A 14,479-nucleotide genomic window follows, 5' to 3' on the forward strand; every position below is an offset into this window, starting at 1 on the left:
TCAGTCACGATCGATGAAGGTTTAAGGTAATCTTCTCCAAACTGATTCGCAGGTGGTGTCACACTATAGTCATGTTTAAATGAAGGTGGACACTCATTATACTCAACTCCTCCCATCTTTTCTACTTTTTTCTGACAGTATTTTAACACAAAAGTCTTCCGCTTAAAAATAAATACCTAATCTCTTTCAGTTTCATAGCTAATCCTAAAGGATTCTTTTTCTCTCTTAAGGGTATCTATCTCAGCAATATACTTCATGATAGTTTGTGTATTCAACATTATGTTAGAGTTCAGATCTGTCACCTGATCTTCTAGGGTCTTAATAACTTCCCTAAATTCGATCTCCCTACTCTTATAGAACACATTATCATCATATTGCCTCCTAAGTGTCTTAAAACTTTTCTTGAGAAAAGCATTTTCCTGTTCTAGGGTAGCACACTTATCACACTTAAGGAAAATTTCAGTTAACTGTTTAACCTGCTTCCAGTGTAGCACACTTATCACAAGCAGAAACAGATTCACTAAGGTTCTTAAGCTGTTGTTCTAAACTAACACAATTTTCACAAAAAGTATTAGGTTCAGATTATACCTTGGATTTATTCGAAGAATCTGCAATGAAAGCATAGAGATGCGTTACTTTTTCACCTTCTGGTCCAGATTTTGATTTGGATTTCGACTCTGATTCTGAACTAGAGATGTCTGACCTAATTCCCAAGCTTTCGAACCTTTTACCATCAACCGCATCAACGGCCTTATTTACCTTACCATCGCCAACTTCTGAGTCACTACATGATGATGAGTCTTCTTTCCCAAACAATTTCCATGGCTCCTCAACTGACGATTAAGAATCACTCTCATCGGTCCACACATCACCATCATTGTGCATATCCCACTTGAATTATTTAGTTACTCTTTTGTTCACTATCCCTTGACGCAAATAATTTATGAAGTAACAAGCTCGCTCAATACGTTCTTCCATCTTGCAGACATAACTTTTGCAGCATTTCTCTTTTCCGACACATCCAACTCTCTATCTTTCAGCCTTCTCCTTTTCTACCTCCTCTTATGTTTTTTAAACTCTCACTACATTAACATGATGATCATAAGCATCTGTCACATCTATTGACCAGTCATACACCCCGTCCTCATACGTTGCAGCTAAGGCTTTGGTAGACTCATCAACGATTGGGATATTCATTTTGCTCTTGGGTTCTCTGCTCTGATTATGAAATGGGTTATGATAACCTAGCTGTTTTAGCTTATTATAGTTTCTCTTGAAATGACCCAATTCATTGCAATTGTGGCACTTCACCTTGTTCATATTGAAGCCAAACTTGGTATTCTTATTAACACCTAAAGTTTTCTCACCAGTCTTCTGCAGATACTTCTTCGCTCTTCGAATGACACTGCCCCTTGCCCAAAGGATATCCATTTTCTCCATCTCATTCTCGTCAATTTGCTCATAATCTTTAGCTTTCAATTGAGTGTTTCCAATCCATTCAGCAGATCATTGTATGAGTTCACAACCATTACAACTAATGACATGTCCTCTTCTACCCCCTTAATCGTCCTTAAATGAATATTGTTAGTTTTGAGAATCTCATAATTATCGTCCTTACTTGAAGAAGTATGATGAAGAACACTCTAAGGAGCAGGAGTGACATAACTGGAGGTTAGGATCTGACTGTTAGTAGTAAACACAGTCTGAGGTGGAGCATATGTCTTTCTAGAACCTATAGCAGGGGATTTGTAGAGTTTTGGGTTTTGTGCTAACTCCAGTCTCTTCAACCGTTCTTGTAGTTCAAGCTCCTTAGCCTGTAACTTGGTCATAAAACTACTGAAGGGATTATCCGCTATAACACAAGTAGTCTCAATCTGTTGAACAATTAGATCCCACCGGCAAACCTTCACAGAAACACTTCATTATCTCCTTGTTGGTCAAAGTGATGTCAAACCTGTTTGGTTCTGACAACAAATGAAGATACTTAGCCACAGCCGCTTCTAAACTTTCATCAGGTTGGACAGCAAATTGCTTCCACTCTTTCTTCAAAACCTTACCTTTTTTCTTTCTGTACTCAACATTGCCCTAAACTACAGTCTCAATAGCATTCCAAATTCCGTATGAGGTCGTGTGTGTCTCAAATTGATGGAAAACTTCCTTAGAGAGACCATGAGTAAGATGACTGTAGGTCGTGCATTCCAGACTATAAGTTTCTCTTTCTGTAGCAGTAAGCTCTAGTGGAGTCTTAGGTTCTCAGGTGTTTTCTCAGGTTATTTGTATTCCTCTTTCAAACAGTTGGACATCCTGGTGTCAATTCCATTAAGGATAATGAGGAATCTCGGTTTCCATTCGGCATAGTCATCTAAAGATTCGAGTCTAGGAACCCTAGTCAAACTCCCTATTTCATTCTCAGTCTGTAATATCTTATGAAGACCAGAGGAAGATGCACCGACTAAAGCTGAATGAGTTTTAAAAAGTCATTAGTTTCTGACATTGTATCTGTGCGGTTGTAGGACACGGTTGCAACAAAAGTACATGGATGCAAAAAGTAACACGGATACAGAAACACGTGTGCAAATTTCACGAATGCAAGTTGATTCTGATAAAGATTGTACGGTTACAGGATTCTATACGGTTGTAGTACACGGATGTTAGGTATCTAGGTTACAAGTCACGGTTTCAATGTTATACGGATGCAGATGTGAAACCGTATGATTGAAGTATCCGGGTGATGTATCTATACGGTTACAGTGTGTAACGGTGTGGTTGTGTTCTTGATGAATTCGGGGCAGAAAGTTGCACCAAAATTAGGGTTTAAGGAAAGGATAGATCTAGCACTTCAATTATGATCAGAAAGCATTTACGTTCAAAACACAGATTATGATCTTGTAAACACACTGGATTAACACAAACAAGATTTTAACGTAAAAATTTTCAATTTTGTTGATTTCTTTCAAAACCACCAAAAACCAAAAACACAATTTTGACACTAAAACCGGTCGGTTAATGATACCAAAAGCTCTGATACCGCTTGTAGGAATGATTAAACGGTATTAATCGATCTAATCTTCAATATCGAGTGCGGAAGAAATCGATATTGGGTTTTATATCAAAATAACTTAATAACCAATGATCTAATTGATTAAAATGACTTTAGAATGAAATAGATCTATAAACCAAAGTGCTAAACCTTCAGGGAATCGAAATCACGGCTAGGGAAGAGTATAGGTTCGTAACCCTTACAATGAACCCGTAATACACATATATAAGGTCTGCATGTGTAACCGTGCGGTTGCAGTGTGCAACCGTGCGGTTGCACTGTGCAACCGTGCGGTTGCACTGTGCAACCGTGCGGTTGCACTTGTATCTGTACGGATGCATTCTGCATCCGTGCGGTTATACAGACAGTAAGTAGTTTAACATTAATTGCATACAATCAATCGTAAATGTAATAGTAACGTAATAAACCACACAACCAATTATCCACGTACTTACATTGTCTAAATAAACACGAACACGGTAGAATGAACTAGGGACATATGTTTATGCACTAACAAAAAGATTCATATAATCATTGAGCATGTTTTTAAGTTAAAAATAAGAATAAGAATATGTTGTTGGTACATGCATGCAAATAAAACTATATTTCAAAAAGTTTGGCTAACTTGTACTTAGAGGCACATGTCACGAATTGTTAATTGTTATCAAAGTTTTTAATTATGTTACATAATTCATTTAATAAACTTAAACTTATTATTTTCTTTTATAGTTGCATGTTACTCGTAATTACAATTTTACATATGCTTGACCAAAGTTTGACTATCCCTTTTGTTTGAAACCCTTCACCGTTTCTCCCCGCATCCCAAACCCTAATTACCCCACATTTTTTCAGTTGGCATCTGTTTTCTTTCTCTCCAACTTACCTTGTTTGTGGAGCTCTTCCTTCTCCTTATTTCTCATAGCGTTGTTTCTATCTTCTCTAGCAACTTGCGGTTCCTGCCCGATTATTTCCACCTTCGGCCACCGACATCTCACCGGTGGTCTGGAGGGTCATCTCCTCGCTCGATGTAATTTACTTTATCCTTTTTACAGTGAGTATCATTTTCTTTTCTTCTTACCTTTTATTCTTTTAGTTCCGACGGATTAAGGTGTTGTCTGGTGGTTGATGAGTTACACCAGCGACTTAAACCTTTTTTTATCGATTTTCACGCGATAGGTAGTGTTTACGTTGATATATGCTCTTACTCTGGTGTGGTAATTCCTCGATCTTCCATTGTTTTTCCTTTTTACGGCAGTTGCGAAGTGGCAGTGCTTTATCTGGGGACAAAGATCCTAGAGCTATCGACAGCTATGATGGATGGTGATTATGTTGTCCTGTTAGTGGTTGCGTCTGGCTACAATAGACGTGTGGTGGATTTCCTTCCATCTCCTCTTCGAGTGTCGGTGCAGGTGGTCGGTGGTGGTTACCACCCTATTAGTAGTGACCACCAGAATTTGGTTGTTCGCGGTGGTGATTGAATTTTCCTCCATCGACCAATTTTGGAGGTCTACCACGTAGTTGGTGGTGGCTATCTGCTGCTTATATAGGTGTATGGAGGTGGTGGCTATTGTGTTTGTGGTCATGTGATGGATTGTACTTGTTGTAGTGGGTATGCCTTAAGTCCTTTACTTCCTGGCGTTGCCTTCAGGTTTGGAGTATACGATGATCTCCGTATTGGAGATATGGTATGATTTGGGGGAGGGTTCGGTGGTTTGTGTGGTTAGGATCATCTAGAGATGGCTTGTGCTGCTTAGTAGATGCTGGTATTGTTCAGTTTTCTGATTTTTGATTGCTCAACGAATCTTCGCGTTCTCCCGATGTTTCGTTTCTATAGTCAGGGATGGTTTGATTGTTTTTGAGGCGGTCGGTTTTATCTCAATCATTATTGTTGTTTATTTACTGCTTTCTTAGTGCAAGTGTTACTTAGAGTATCCTATGTTGGCGTTTAAGACATGTTTTTCTTCTTAGTCAAGTGTGTTCCACCATGTTTGTGGGACCCTTGATTTAGAGTCGTAGTGCGCTTGTTTGACTAGTTTTGAATTTCCTTTTGTATCGATTAAACTTATTTATTTTCGGATAAGTTTTAATATTGTTACAATATTTCGAAATCTTTTTTAGAAATTTACATATTTATAAGATTTATACGTGAGTTAGTGTTCACTAAACACTCTTACCATATTTGTTTTTTTAATTTACATGCGGAAGATACTAAACCAACAGTATACATTTCGTATACATATTAAAACGAATCATTAACGTCCACAACGTAGAACCAATGTTACGTTTTCAAAACACGTTAATAACTTTAATATGGACATCAGAGTTAGGGCGTGTCAAATATAACATATCATAAGGAATCCTTCTCCCGTCCCTAAGAATGCAAAACATCCTAACATGTAGGGGAGAAGGTGTGTGGGATTAGCACCAAGTTAACGAAACAATCCAACAAATAACAGCATACAACATCAAGCTACACTATGTCAAGCATACATATAAAAATAGCAATTACAACAAAAGGACAAGCGACCTGTACGGCTCAACAACCACTAGCTGATCAGGCTCGAGCTTACCGGTAGTCCTTGCTACTGAATCATCAGTATAGTCTTCTAGACGCAACACATCTATCATTCTGAATATACTACTCAGACAATAGCAGTTGAATCCAACCACATTCGACTATGGTTGACCTCTTTCCGCCAAGGCTCCCACACGACGGGTAAGAGTATGTGCACATAAACATTATGCATCATCACATTATGCATTATCATTATCATATAACATAACATTATGATTAACAATATAAGGTGCACCTAATCATTTAGACTTATCACACATCATGGAAACAGTAGCATAACACGCTACTGTATACTAATATCCGAAAAGATAGTCCGACTCACCTAAAAACATAAAGAGCCCAGAATACTAACTTTATTGAGCCTTCTCTTTTTTTCTCATAAGTACACATTGATCATATTATATCTGTTAGATCAATTAACAAGAGAAAAGCAATCATTTCTACACTTCTATCTGAATTGCACATAACCTGTAAACCGCCAGCACTTATCCGTATGGTTGGAGCACCTATTCGTACGGTTTCAGCAACACTGATCCGTACGGGTGCAACACTAATCCCGGCGGATGCAGCACTGATCTGGACGGATGCAACACTGATCCGGACAGATGTAATTCATTAGTGACTGCAACATTTTTTCATGTTTTTAACCCGGATTCGTTTTGGAAATGTTTTTGACCTCGAATCAATTCAGATCACACACATAACACATATATGAACTATTACTAACATTAGAGACGGAGATAAGGGGATGCATGTGGATGCTTTGTCACCCTCAAATGAATCAATTATAGTGTATTCACAACAGCTATTATCCATAAACTATATTTGAGACCCATTATTTATTTGACAACCTCCTCTTATTCTTGAATCCTGACTTCGCCTCTAACTAACATCAGTTTGACTAAACTAACACTTTAAAGGTAACATTTGGGACAAACCTCATTTTGACGACAAACTTTACAAAACTATAAATTATACAAGGACACCGTTACACAACTTTGATTGCCCAAAACGAACGATAATCAAATTAGAATTAGAGTTTAGGATTAGGATGCGTTTGTGTGAGTATATGTGTGTGATATTTTCAAAAGAGGAAATGAAATAGAATACATGGTATATATTCAAGTCAGGTTTCCTTCCTTTAAGGAAATCGACTCCACTTATCACACGAATATACTCGTTATCTAAATTACGACGCACATTGTTAAGCAGCTCTAACTAAGTCCAAATCAAATAAACATATAAGTTCTGCGACTCTTGTCGCAACACGAAATCAACTAAGCAGTCAACAATTGATAAAAATAAATATTAAATCACTAGTATTATTTTTATTTATTAACATTAAATTAAGGGCAAAAAGGTCAATAGTAGGTTCAATTCTAGGGTGTTACACTAAGTTTTTCCCTTTATGATTTTGTTAATTCAAGCCAAGACACTCATGGAATTTTCCAATAGCTTTCTTATGTGATACTTAAAATAGAATTCTAGGACTTTAGAGTTAGGATCTTCAGTCGAACAGAAAAAAAAAAAAGTTACTTCGAAAATTTATCTACCATTCGAATACCATTGAAACAAACGGTTGATTGTCTCTTGCTAAACATGAAGAGTTTTATGTTTTTACGAGAATGCTCGAAAGCATATATAAATTATAGTGTATAACTAGTATACGATAATGATTAAAGTCGTCGCTTCCTATGATATGTGAATTTAACATGCATATTTTGAGGTAGCGTCATAAGATGGAAGTACTTACGAACATGTCACCGCGTCTGGAAAAAATGAAAATATCACCACTTTATAATTTTGATATTCACAAAAATATCATCACCTACTTATTAAATGTAACCTGACAATGATGCCCGTCACAGTTTTTTCATAACACGCTTCATGATCAAACTACTTTAATACAGGAAAATGAAGCGTCCACTTGCTTGTTACAAAAAGGCAGAAATGTATCAAACATCTAACAGAAAATCAAAAGTAATATGAAAAATAAATGTATAAGATTAAAAAAAAACAAAAGTAAAACCGATCATCAGGAAGCCCCGGCCCTCGCTGAATGGTCCATCGACAAACACAAGAAACGTAAATCATGTGTAACTTATGGTTAAAGGGACGGTTTAGGTCTGAGGCCACCGCTTTATATGGCATGTCACCCAACTACTAAACTACCATCCCGGGGCACAAATTTATAATTAGTAATATCAACTTAATAAGTTACTAATATTTGGCGAAATGTTAGCAACTTGTATTGCATCAAGCTTATTCCGAATATCAGTTGTCTCTTCCTTTAACCTCGCATTTTCTTCAATAACCCTTTCATGGCTCTCTACTAAGAGGTTGAATTGCTCCATGAGACTTAAATTATCAACTCTGAGACGACTTAATTGCAGTAGAAGCTCGTCGAGTTGCTTTTGTTTCCTTATTCTTGCTCTTCTAGCAGACTCTCTATTTGATATCATTCTTCTACGTTTTCTCTCGGTTATGATGTCAGTTTGTAGCTCATCAGCTTCATCGGAAGTTGAGTTGTTGCTAAGAGATGAAGGGTGTGAAGAAAAGTAGTTAGGGCTATTGGTTAAGAAATTGGTCATATTTAGCACAGAAATGGGATCATGGATGCTAAAGTTGGCAGGAGCCAAGTATTTGAATTGTGATACTTGTGGTGTCATTATTGGTTATTAATCAGTTTTTTTTTTTTTTTACTATGTAGATGATGATTAAGGTGAGAAGGTATGAGAGAAAGGAGTTAGTTTTATAGGGAACTAATGGCTAATAAAGTCAGCTAGCTGATCAATTACAACAATAGATTTTTTAATTTGTATATGGGCTAATGAACCGTGATGCTGAAGTGTATTCAGTTGAAAGAAAAAGTGGATTATTGGTTAATAACTGAAAAAGTGGATTATTGGTTGTGATATAACAATGAAGTTAAATAGTGGTAAATGTTAAATTTAAGTAAAAAGATTTTGAGTATTGTGATAAAATATTATTTGAAGTTGTTATATAATAAATAAGTTAATAATAATATATATATATATATATATATATATATATATATATATATATATATATATATATATATATATATATATATATATATATATATATATATATATATATATATATATATATAGTGGTAGAATCAAGAGGGAAGTAATCATTCGGGGGGAAGCGGGGGGAAGCAAACACTTTTTTTTTCGTTTTTTGAAAAAACTTTGTTCACGAACATTATAGATGAGATGAAAATATGAACATTTAGTAGAGACACTTTGTGATAAATGTTTTTATTTTGGCGGAAAAACGTTCGAAAAGTAATATATAACAATTATCGTGTTTTTCGAGCGTATTTTGAGGTTTTAGCTATTGGGGTTTAGATATTAGGGTTTAGATATTAGGTATTAGGGTTTAGAAATTTAAGATTTAGGGTTTAGATTTAGGGTTTAGATTTAGGATTTAGATTGAGTTTTTAACACGAACGGTTTAAGGTCAAAAGAGTTTAGGGTTTAGGGTTTAGGGTTTGGTGTTTTGGGTTTATGGAAAAAACCCAAAACATCAAACCCTAAACCCTAAACTCTAAATCGGGCTAAATTTTACTTCACAAAACATGAAGAAGAAAAAAACGTTCATATTCTTTACGAACAATATTATCTTGAATGTTATTTTTGTCGATCGTTTTTCCACCTAAATAATAACATTCATCACGAAGTGTCTCTTCTAAATGTTCATATTTTCATGTGATCTTGATACCGGAAAAAAAAAATTCAAAAAAAACGAAAAAAATTTTTTTGCTTCCCCCCGATTGGTTACTTCCCCATTGATCCTGCCCCTATATATATATATATATATATATATATATATATATATATATATATATATATATATATATGAAATCTAATGGTAGGTTCTGATTGGCTAAAAAAACTTGCGTTAGTTTTATAACGTCAATTTGGTGGCTGACGCCCCTAAGGCGTTAGGGGGCATCAGGGTTAAGGGCGTCAAATATTGTGGCACTTCACATGTCACATCAGATTTTTAGGCGTTTCTTTTGTGATATGACGTCGGTTAAAAAGAGTCTAACTAGAAAAAATGGTAGTCCTGTTCGAAAAAGAAGAAGATAAAATAAAAACTAAAAAAAAAAAAAAATCAAAACATTTGACGGTACTGCCAACATCATCGCGAATTGAGTTCCTCCTAATGCGTGTGTGGGTGACAAATCAGAGCATTCATGTCGATATCTTCGTTAAAAAAACGAAAACATAGTACAAAGAATAAAAATGTGCCGGTCTAACATAAAAATTCAGAGTAACATACAAGTCCATAGTAAAGCACAAAATAAAGAAATGATTTATCCTGTGAATAGTGCATAACGACATCATATCCCTTTTTCTCTCACAAAATTCCTAAAACGGATGTGTTATAGGTAAATTCTACATGTAAGAGAGAATTTTTAAGGTTCAGGAATGGTGGATGTTTAAATTTGTTTTAAATAAATCGACATTCCTAGTCACCTATAAGAAAAAAATACAAAATACCAAAGGGTATATTTTATGATGACGCTTATCATCGCAGAATGGCGATTGTACGACAGAAGTACTATATTTGACTTTGACTTTAATTTTCAGAATATTTTGCGACGATAATCATCACAGATGATGTTTATGAATGTTATCGATCTCTTCTTTCCATTAATGATGACCTTTTTTTCAAACTTCTTGCGATGACAGTCATCGTTAAATGTCAATATAGTTACATCTCCATCAATACTTATACATCAATACTTATACATGTAGACGCAGAAAGTAGATAAGGGTTAAGTACATGTTATTGAATGTGTTTAACTTTTTTTTTTTTAATGTGCTAAACTTACGTGTGACATTTCACATTTCGTAGTGTGTACTCAACTACTTGGATGTATAATATGAGTACATTTTTATTGTTACTTAGTTTTTATATACCAGGCCCGTTTAATTTTTTTCTTATTAAGTTCTGAATCTAAACGGATATATGATGTTTGTGAGAAATAAGTGATGAATAAATAATTAGTGTTTGTTTTATGTGCTGAAAAGTTGTCTGAATAATTATAATTAATTAAAATTATTAAATTAACCCTATATATGAGCAGTTATAAGAGCAGTTATTAAAAAAACAAGAATTTAAATGAAAATTCACACTTAATTCAGTTTTCTTATTAAGTCGTGTCTTATTTGATAAGTTAAAAACAAACACCTCTTCATGACTTTTTAAATTAAGTTTTAAACCATTAAACTAATTAAGTCAAAAACAAACATGGCCTAACTGGCGTAAAAACTTGATCGTTGTTATATGTGTAACTACGACGTCATTTGATGTTTTTTTTAAACCATGTGATCGCCAGCCTCTTTTTTATTTTTCTTTTCTAATTTTTATGAAAAATATTTATTTCTAAATTTTTTTACTCTTACTTGATAAAAGTTTTTATTTTAATTTTCAATATACGTATTGTAAACTATCAAAAAAGTATTAATGCATATAGCATAATCATTTATTTCTGCAAACGATGTCTCCCCACAATTCACAACTTGTCTTTACTAATGAAACAATTTTTAAGTTATTGAGCGCAATAAATTTTTTCAGCAATGCACCTGCTAATCTTCTTCTGTTTTTTGCTAAAGTAACGATGACATTAAAGGAAAGTCCTCTCAACAATAGATGAAAAAGACGAACAAAGATAAAAAAAAAAAACGAACCAAAAGCATTGCAAGGCTCGAAAGCAAAACGTTCCCTATAACTAAACAAAGAGCAAAAGCTAACTAAACCCAAATCTTGAGCCACCGGATAACTAAAACGAACCCGGAACACAATCAAATACAAAAACCGAAACAATAACTCAAATCTAACAAACATACAACACATATACAACAAAACCGCTCACAAACTACCTGACAACTGCTTTACCTTTCTAAATGATAATATATAATAGCTAATAGATATGTATTTCTTTTACATGAAGTGTACGACCGAATAGAGAATACATAAAAATAAGTAACATTATGTTAATATGCATAAAAATAATTAACATTATATTGATTTATGAAGTTTTCATAGAAAAAAAGTAAGATAACGTATAACATTATATTTTTATTAAGGATTTTGCTAACGACAATCATAAAAGTTGTTGTTAACAAAATCCCTTTTTAGAGGCTATGAATTCATTAGACTTAAAAATTGGTAGATGCGTTACATAGCGTTTGATTACTGTTTTCTTAATTTCTGTGGCTTTATAAAATAAAAGAAATAAAATTTTACGCTACAAAACTCTATCATTCAATATGTGTGGATCATATAATAAACAATTTTAGCTGAATTCGTGATAAAATGCTAAGAAAATACTGACAATGGGCTTTATATAGTTATAACCATTTTAATTATGTTTATCCTTCTTACCAACTACTATCTATTTCTTAATCAAATTGCTTATAATCTAGCAGTATTCGAGTTCAACTAAATAGGTTGAGGGTTCAAGCCTCATCGTCGACATATTTATATATAAATTCATGTTGGATGTGTGAGTTGTTTTTCAAAAAAACTATCCATTTCTTAATCATATTCGAACATTGAGTGTAGCGAAGTGGGGTCCGAGTGTCGGACTATCGACTTCCGATATAGTTCTAGTGATTAGGATCCTCTCAAATTTTGAGATAATTTGATAAACCATCTCATAGTTTTTGCGAAGAAAATATTGTTAGATGTTAGAAACCTGGAACAAAGAAGCAACAACAACTTAATCAAATTACCTTTTTGGTAATTTGACTTTAGGATCAAGAGTTTTTGACTTCATCACTTAATTTTTAAGCATGTCACAATCTGCCAATCCAACGGTTCAAACTAAAGCAACAAAACAGCAGATTTCCTCATTTGTACATGGGGGTTCCAAAGTTGTCTTGGAGCCATCCCATAATTAGAAATAGCTGTTAGAATATTTGTGTATAAAATGAAACTCTTAACCATTATGTTCATATTTGTATCAATTTAACATGGTATCAGAGCTGGCGGTGAAGATCTAGGATCAATTCACTCGTTTTTAATGTCTCAATCATTTACCAAAAATCTGGCCACCATGTATAAAATTGACGGTAGCTCATGATTAAACCAAGCTACCATGTCAATTTTATACGGCAGCCCAACACACAATGGAAAGAGTTACTTGGATGCTATGTGTCACAAACAAGAAAAGATCACCACTGTTTCCGGAAGAGAAAACATCACCATCAACTACTACAACAGTTAAGTTGTGTTTATTGTGAAAAGCAACGACACACAATAATCCAATGCTTCAAGCTAATCGGTTATCCCAAGTGGTGGAACAAACAAGAACACGATGGACTGGTAATGGCAATAGCAGAGGTGGCCGACAATGGCAGCACGAGATCCAGACCTCAAATCGAACGATCAACAAGAGGTACTTCATATTTATTGCCTCAATCTTATAAATCGACTAAATGGGTGAGGGCTAAACCCTCAAACCCTAAATTCGTTGAACCCGTTCATAGAACAGTGAAAAAGGGAAAGTCTGAAGACTTTAACCCTAGTGCTTCGACCAAAGGGAAATGGAAAAATCCCTGTGTTCAATCGACCAAAAATAGAAACCCTTGGTTCCCTGATCGAACTCATTCAATCATCCCAATAGATTCAAGTGTTTGCAAACAATTGAAGAAAAAGGATTAAAACCTTCTCTTCAATCGATATCATCATCACCAGATAAAGATGAAAGGAACTCTGAACCCAATCATATGAATGATAGAGAAAGGTGTGTCAAACACGGACACATTAACCCTAATTTGGGTGTAACTGGGAATAAAAGGGAGCGAGTAATGGGTAAAAAGGGATTGGATCACTTTAATCTAGCCCAAAGTGTTATTACCAAAAATCAGGCCCAAGTACCTAAGAGTTTTGGTAACCAAGCCCAAAACTCAAAAAGGGTTATTAAAGAGGCCCAAATAAAATATGACAAACATTCTAAACAGGCCCAAAATCTTTTTCAGGCCCAAGACAGGCCCAAAACCTTTTTAGAAAATAATAATTCTCGTTTTACCGAAAAAGCGAATGTAATTACAAACGAAATAAAGAGTAATGAATGGATTTTTGATTGTGGTGCTACTCACACTATGACCTTTGAAAAATCGAATTTTTGTTCAAAATCAAAACCACGAGTTAATAAAATTCAAACGGCCAATGGGGACATTGTTCAAGTAGAAGGGGGTGGTAGAATTGAGATTACTCCGACTATGAAATTGTCGAATTGTTTTTATTTTCCAAACTTATCTCACAAACTTTTATCTATTAGTCACGTTACAAAAGAGTTAAATTGTTCCATTTTATTACACCCCACTTTCTGCATCCTTCGAGATATCAGGATTGGAGTGATTATTGGACGTGGTACCGAACGGGGTGGGTTGTACTATGTGAACGAAGTAACCCAACAAAAGACTGTGATGCTTGCTCATGGAACACCTACGAGGGAAGCTTGGTTATGGCATAGGAGGTTGGGTCACCCATCTGTCGGATATTTACATGCTTTATTTCCAAGTCTTTTTCCGTCCAATGTTACTTTAAATTGTGAAACTTGCATTTTGGCTAAAAACCACCGAAGTACTTTTAAGCCTAGTAATACATGGAAAGATGTACCTTTTGCTTTGATCCATTCGAATGTATGGGGTCCTGCACCGGTTTTTGGGGGGAAAATTCCGATATTTTGTCTTATTTATTGACGACCATTCACGCATGACTTGGATTTATTTTTTGACTCACAAATCTGAAGTGTTTGAAGAGTTTTCCCATTTTTATAAAATGATACAAACTCAATTTAACAAAAATATACAAATTTT

General features: G+C 34.8%; 1 protein-coding gene across 1 annotated transcript; it reads right to left on the bottom strand.

The window, feature by feature from the left end:
- Positions 1 to 7,819: 7,819 nt before the first annotated feature.
- LOC139849772 (basic leucine zipper 43-like) lies at positions 7,820 to 8,284 on the bottom strand. Its single transcript, XM_071839395.1, has one exon. It carries the CDS (start codon positions 8,282 to 8,284, stop codon positions 7,820 to 7,822), a length of 465 nt encoding a protein of 154 aa, XP_071695496.1.
- Between the last annotated feature and the right edge of the window lie 6,195 nt (positions 8,285 to 14,479).

The sequence above is a fragment of the Rutidosis leptorrhynchoides genome, chromosome 5, assembly GCF_046630445.1.
Source record: "Rutidosis leptorrhynchoides isolate AG116_Rl617_1_P2 chromosome 5, CSIRO_AGI_Rlap_v1, whole genome shotgun sequence".
In the NCBI taxonomy this organism is placed as follows: Eukaryota; Viridiplantae; Streptophyta; class Magnoliopsida; order Asterales; family Asteraceae; genus Rutidosis; species Rutidosis leptorrhynchoides.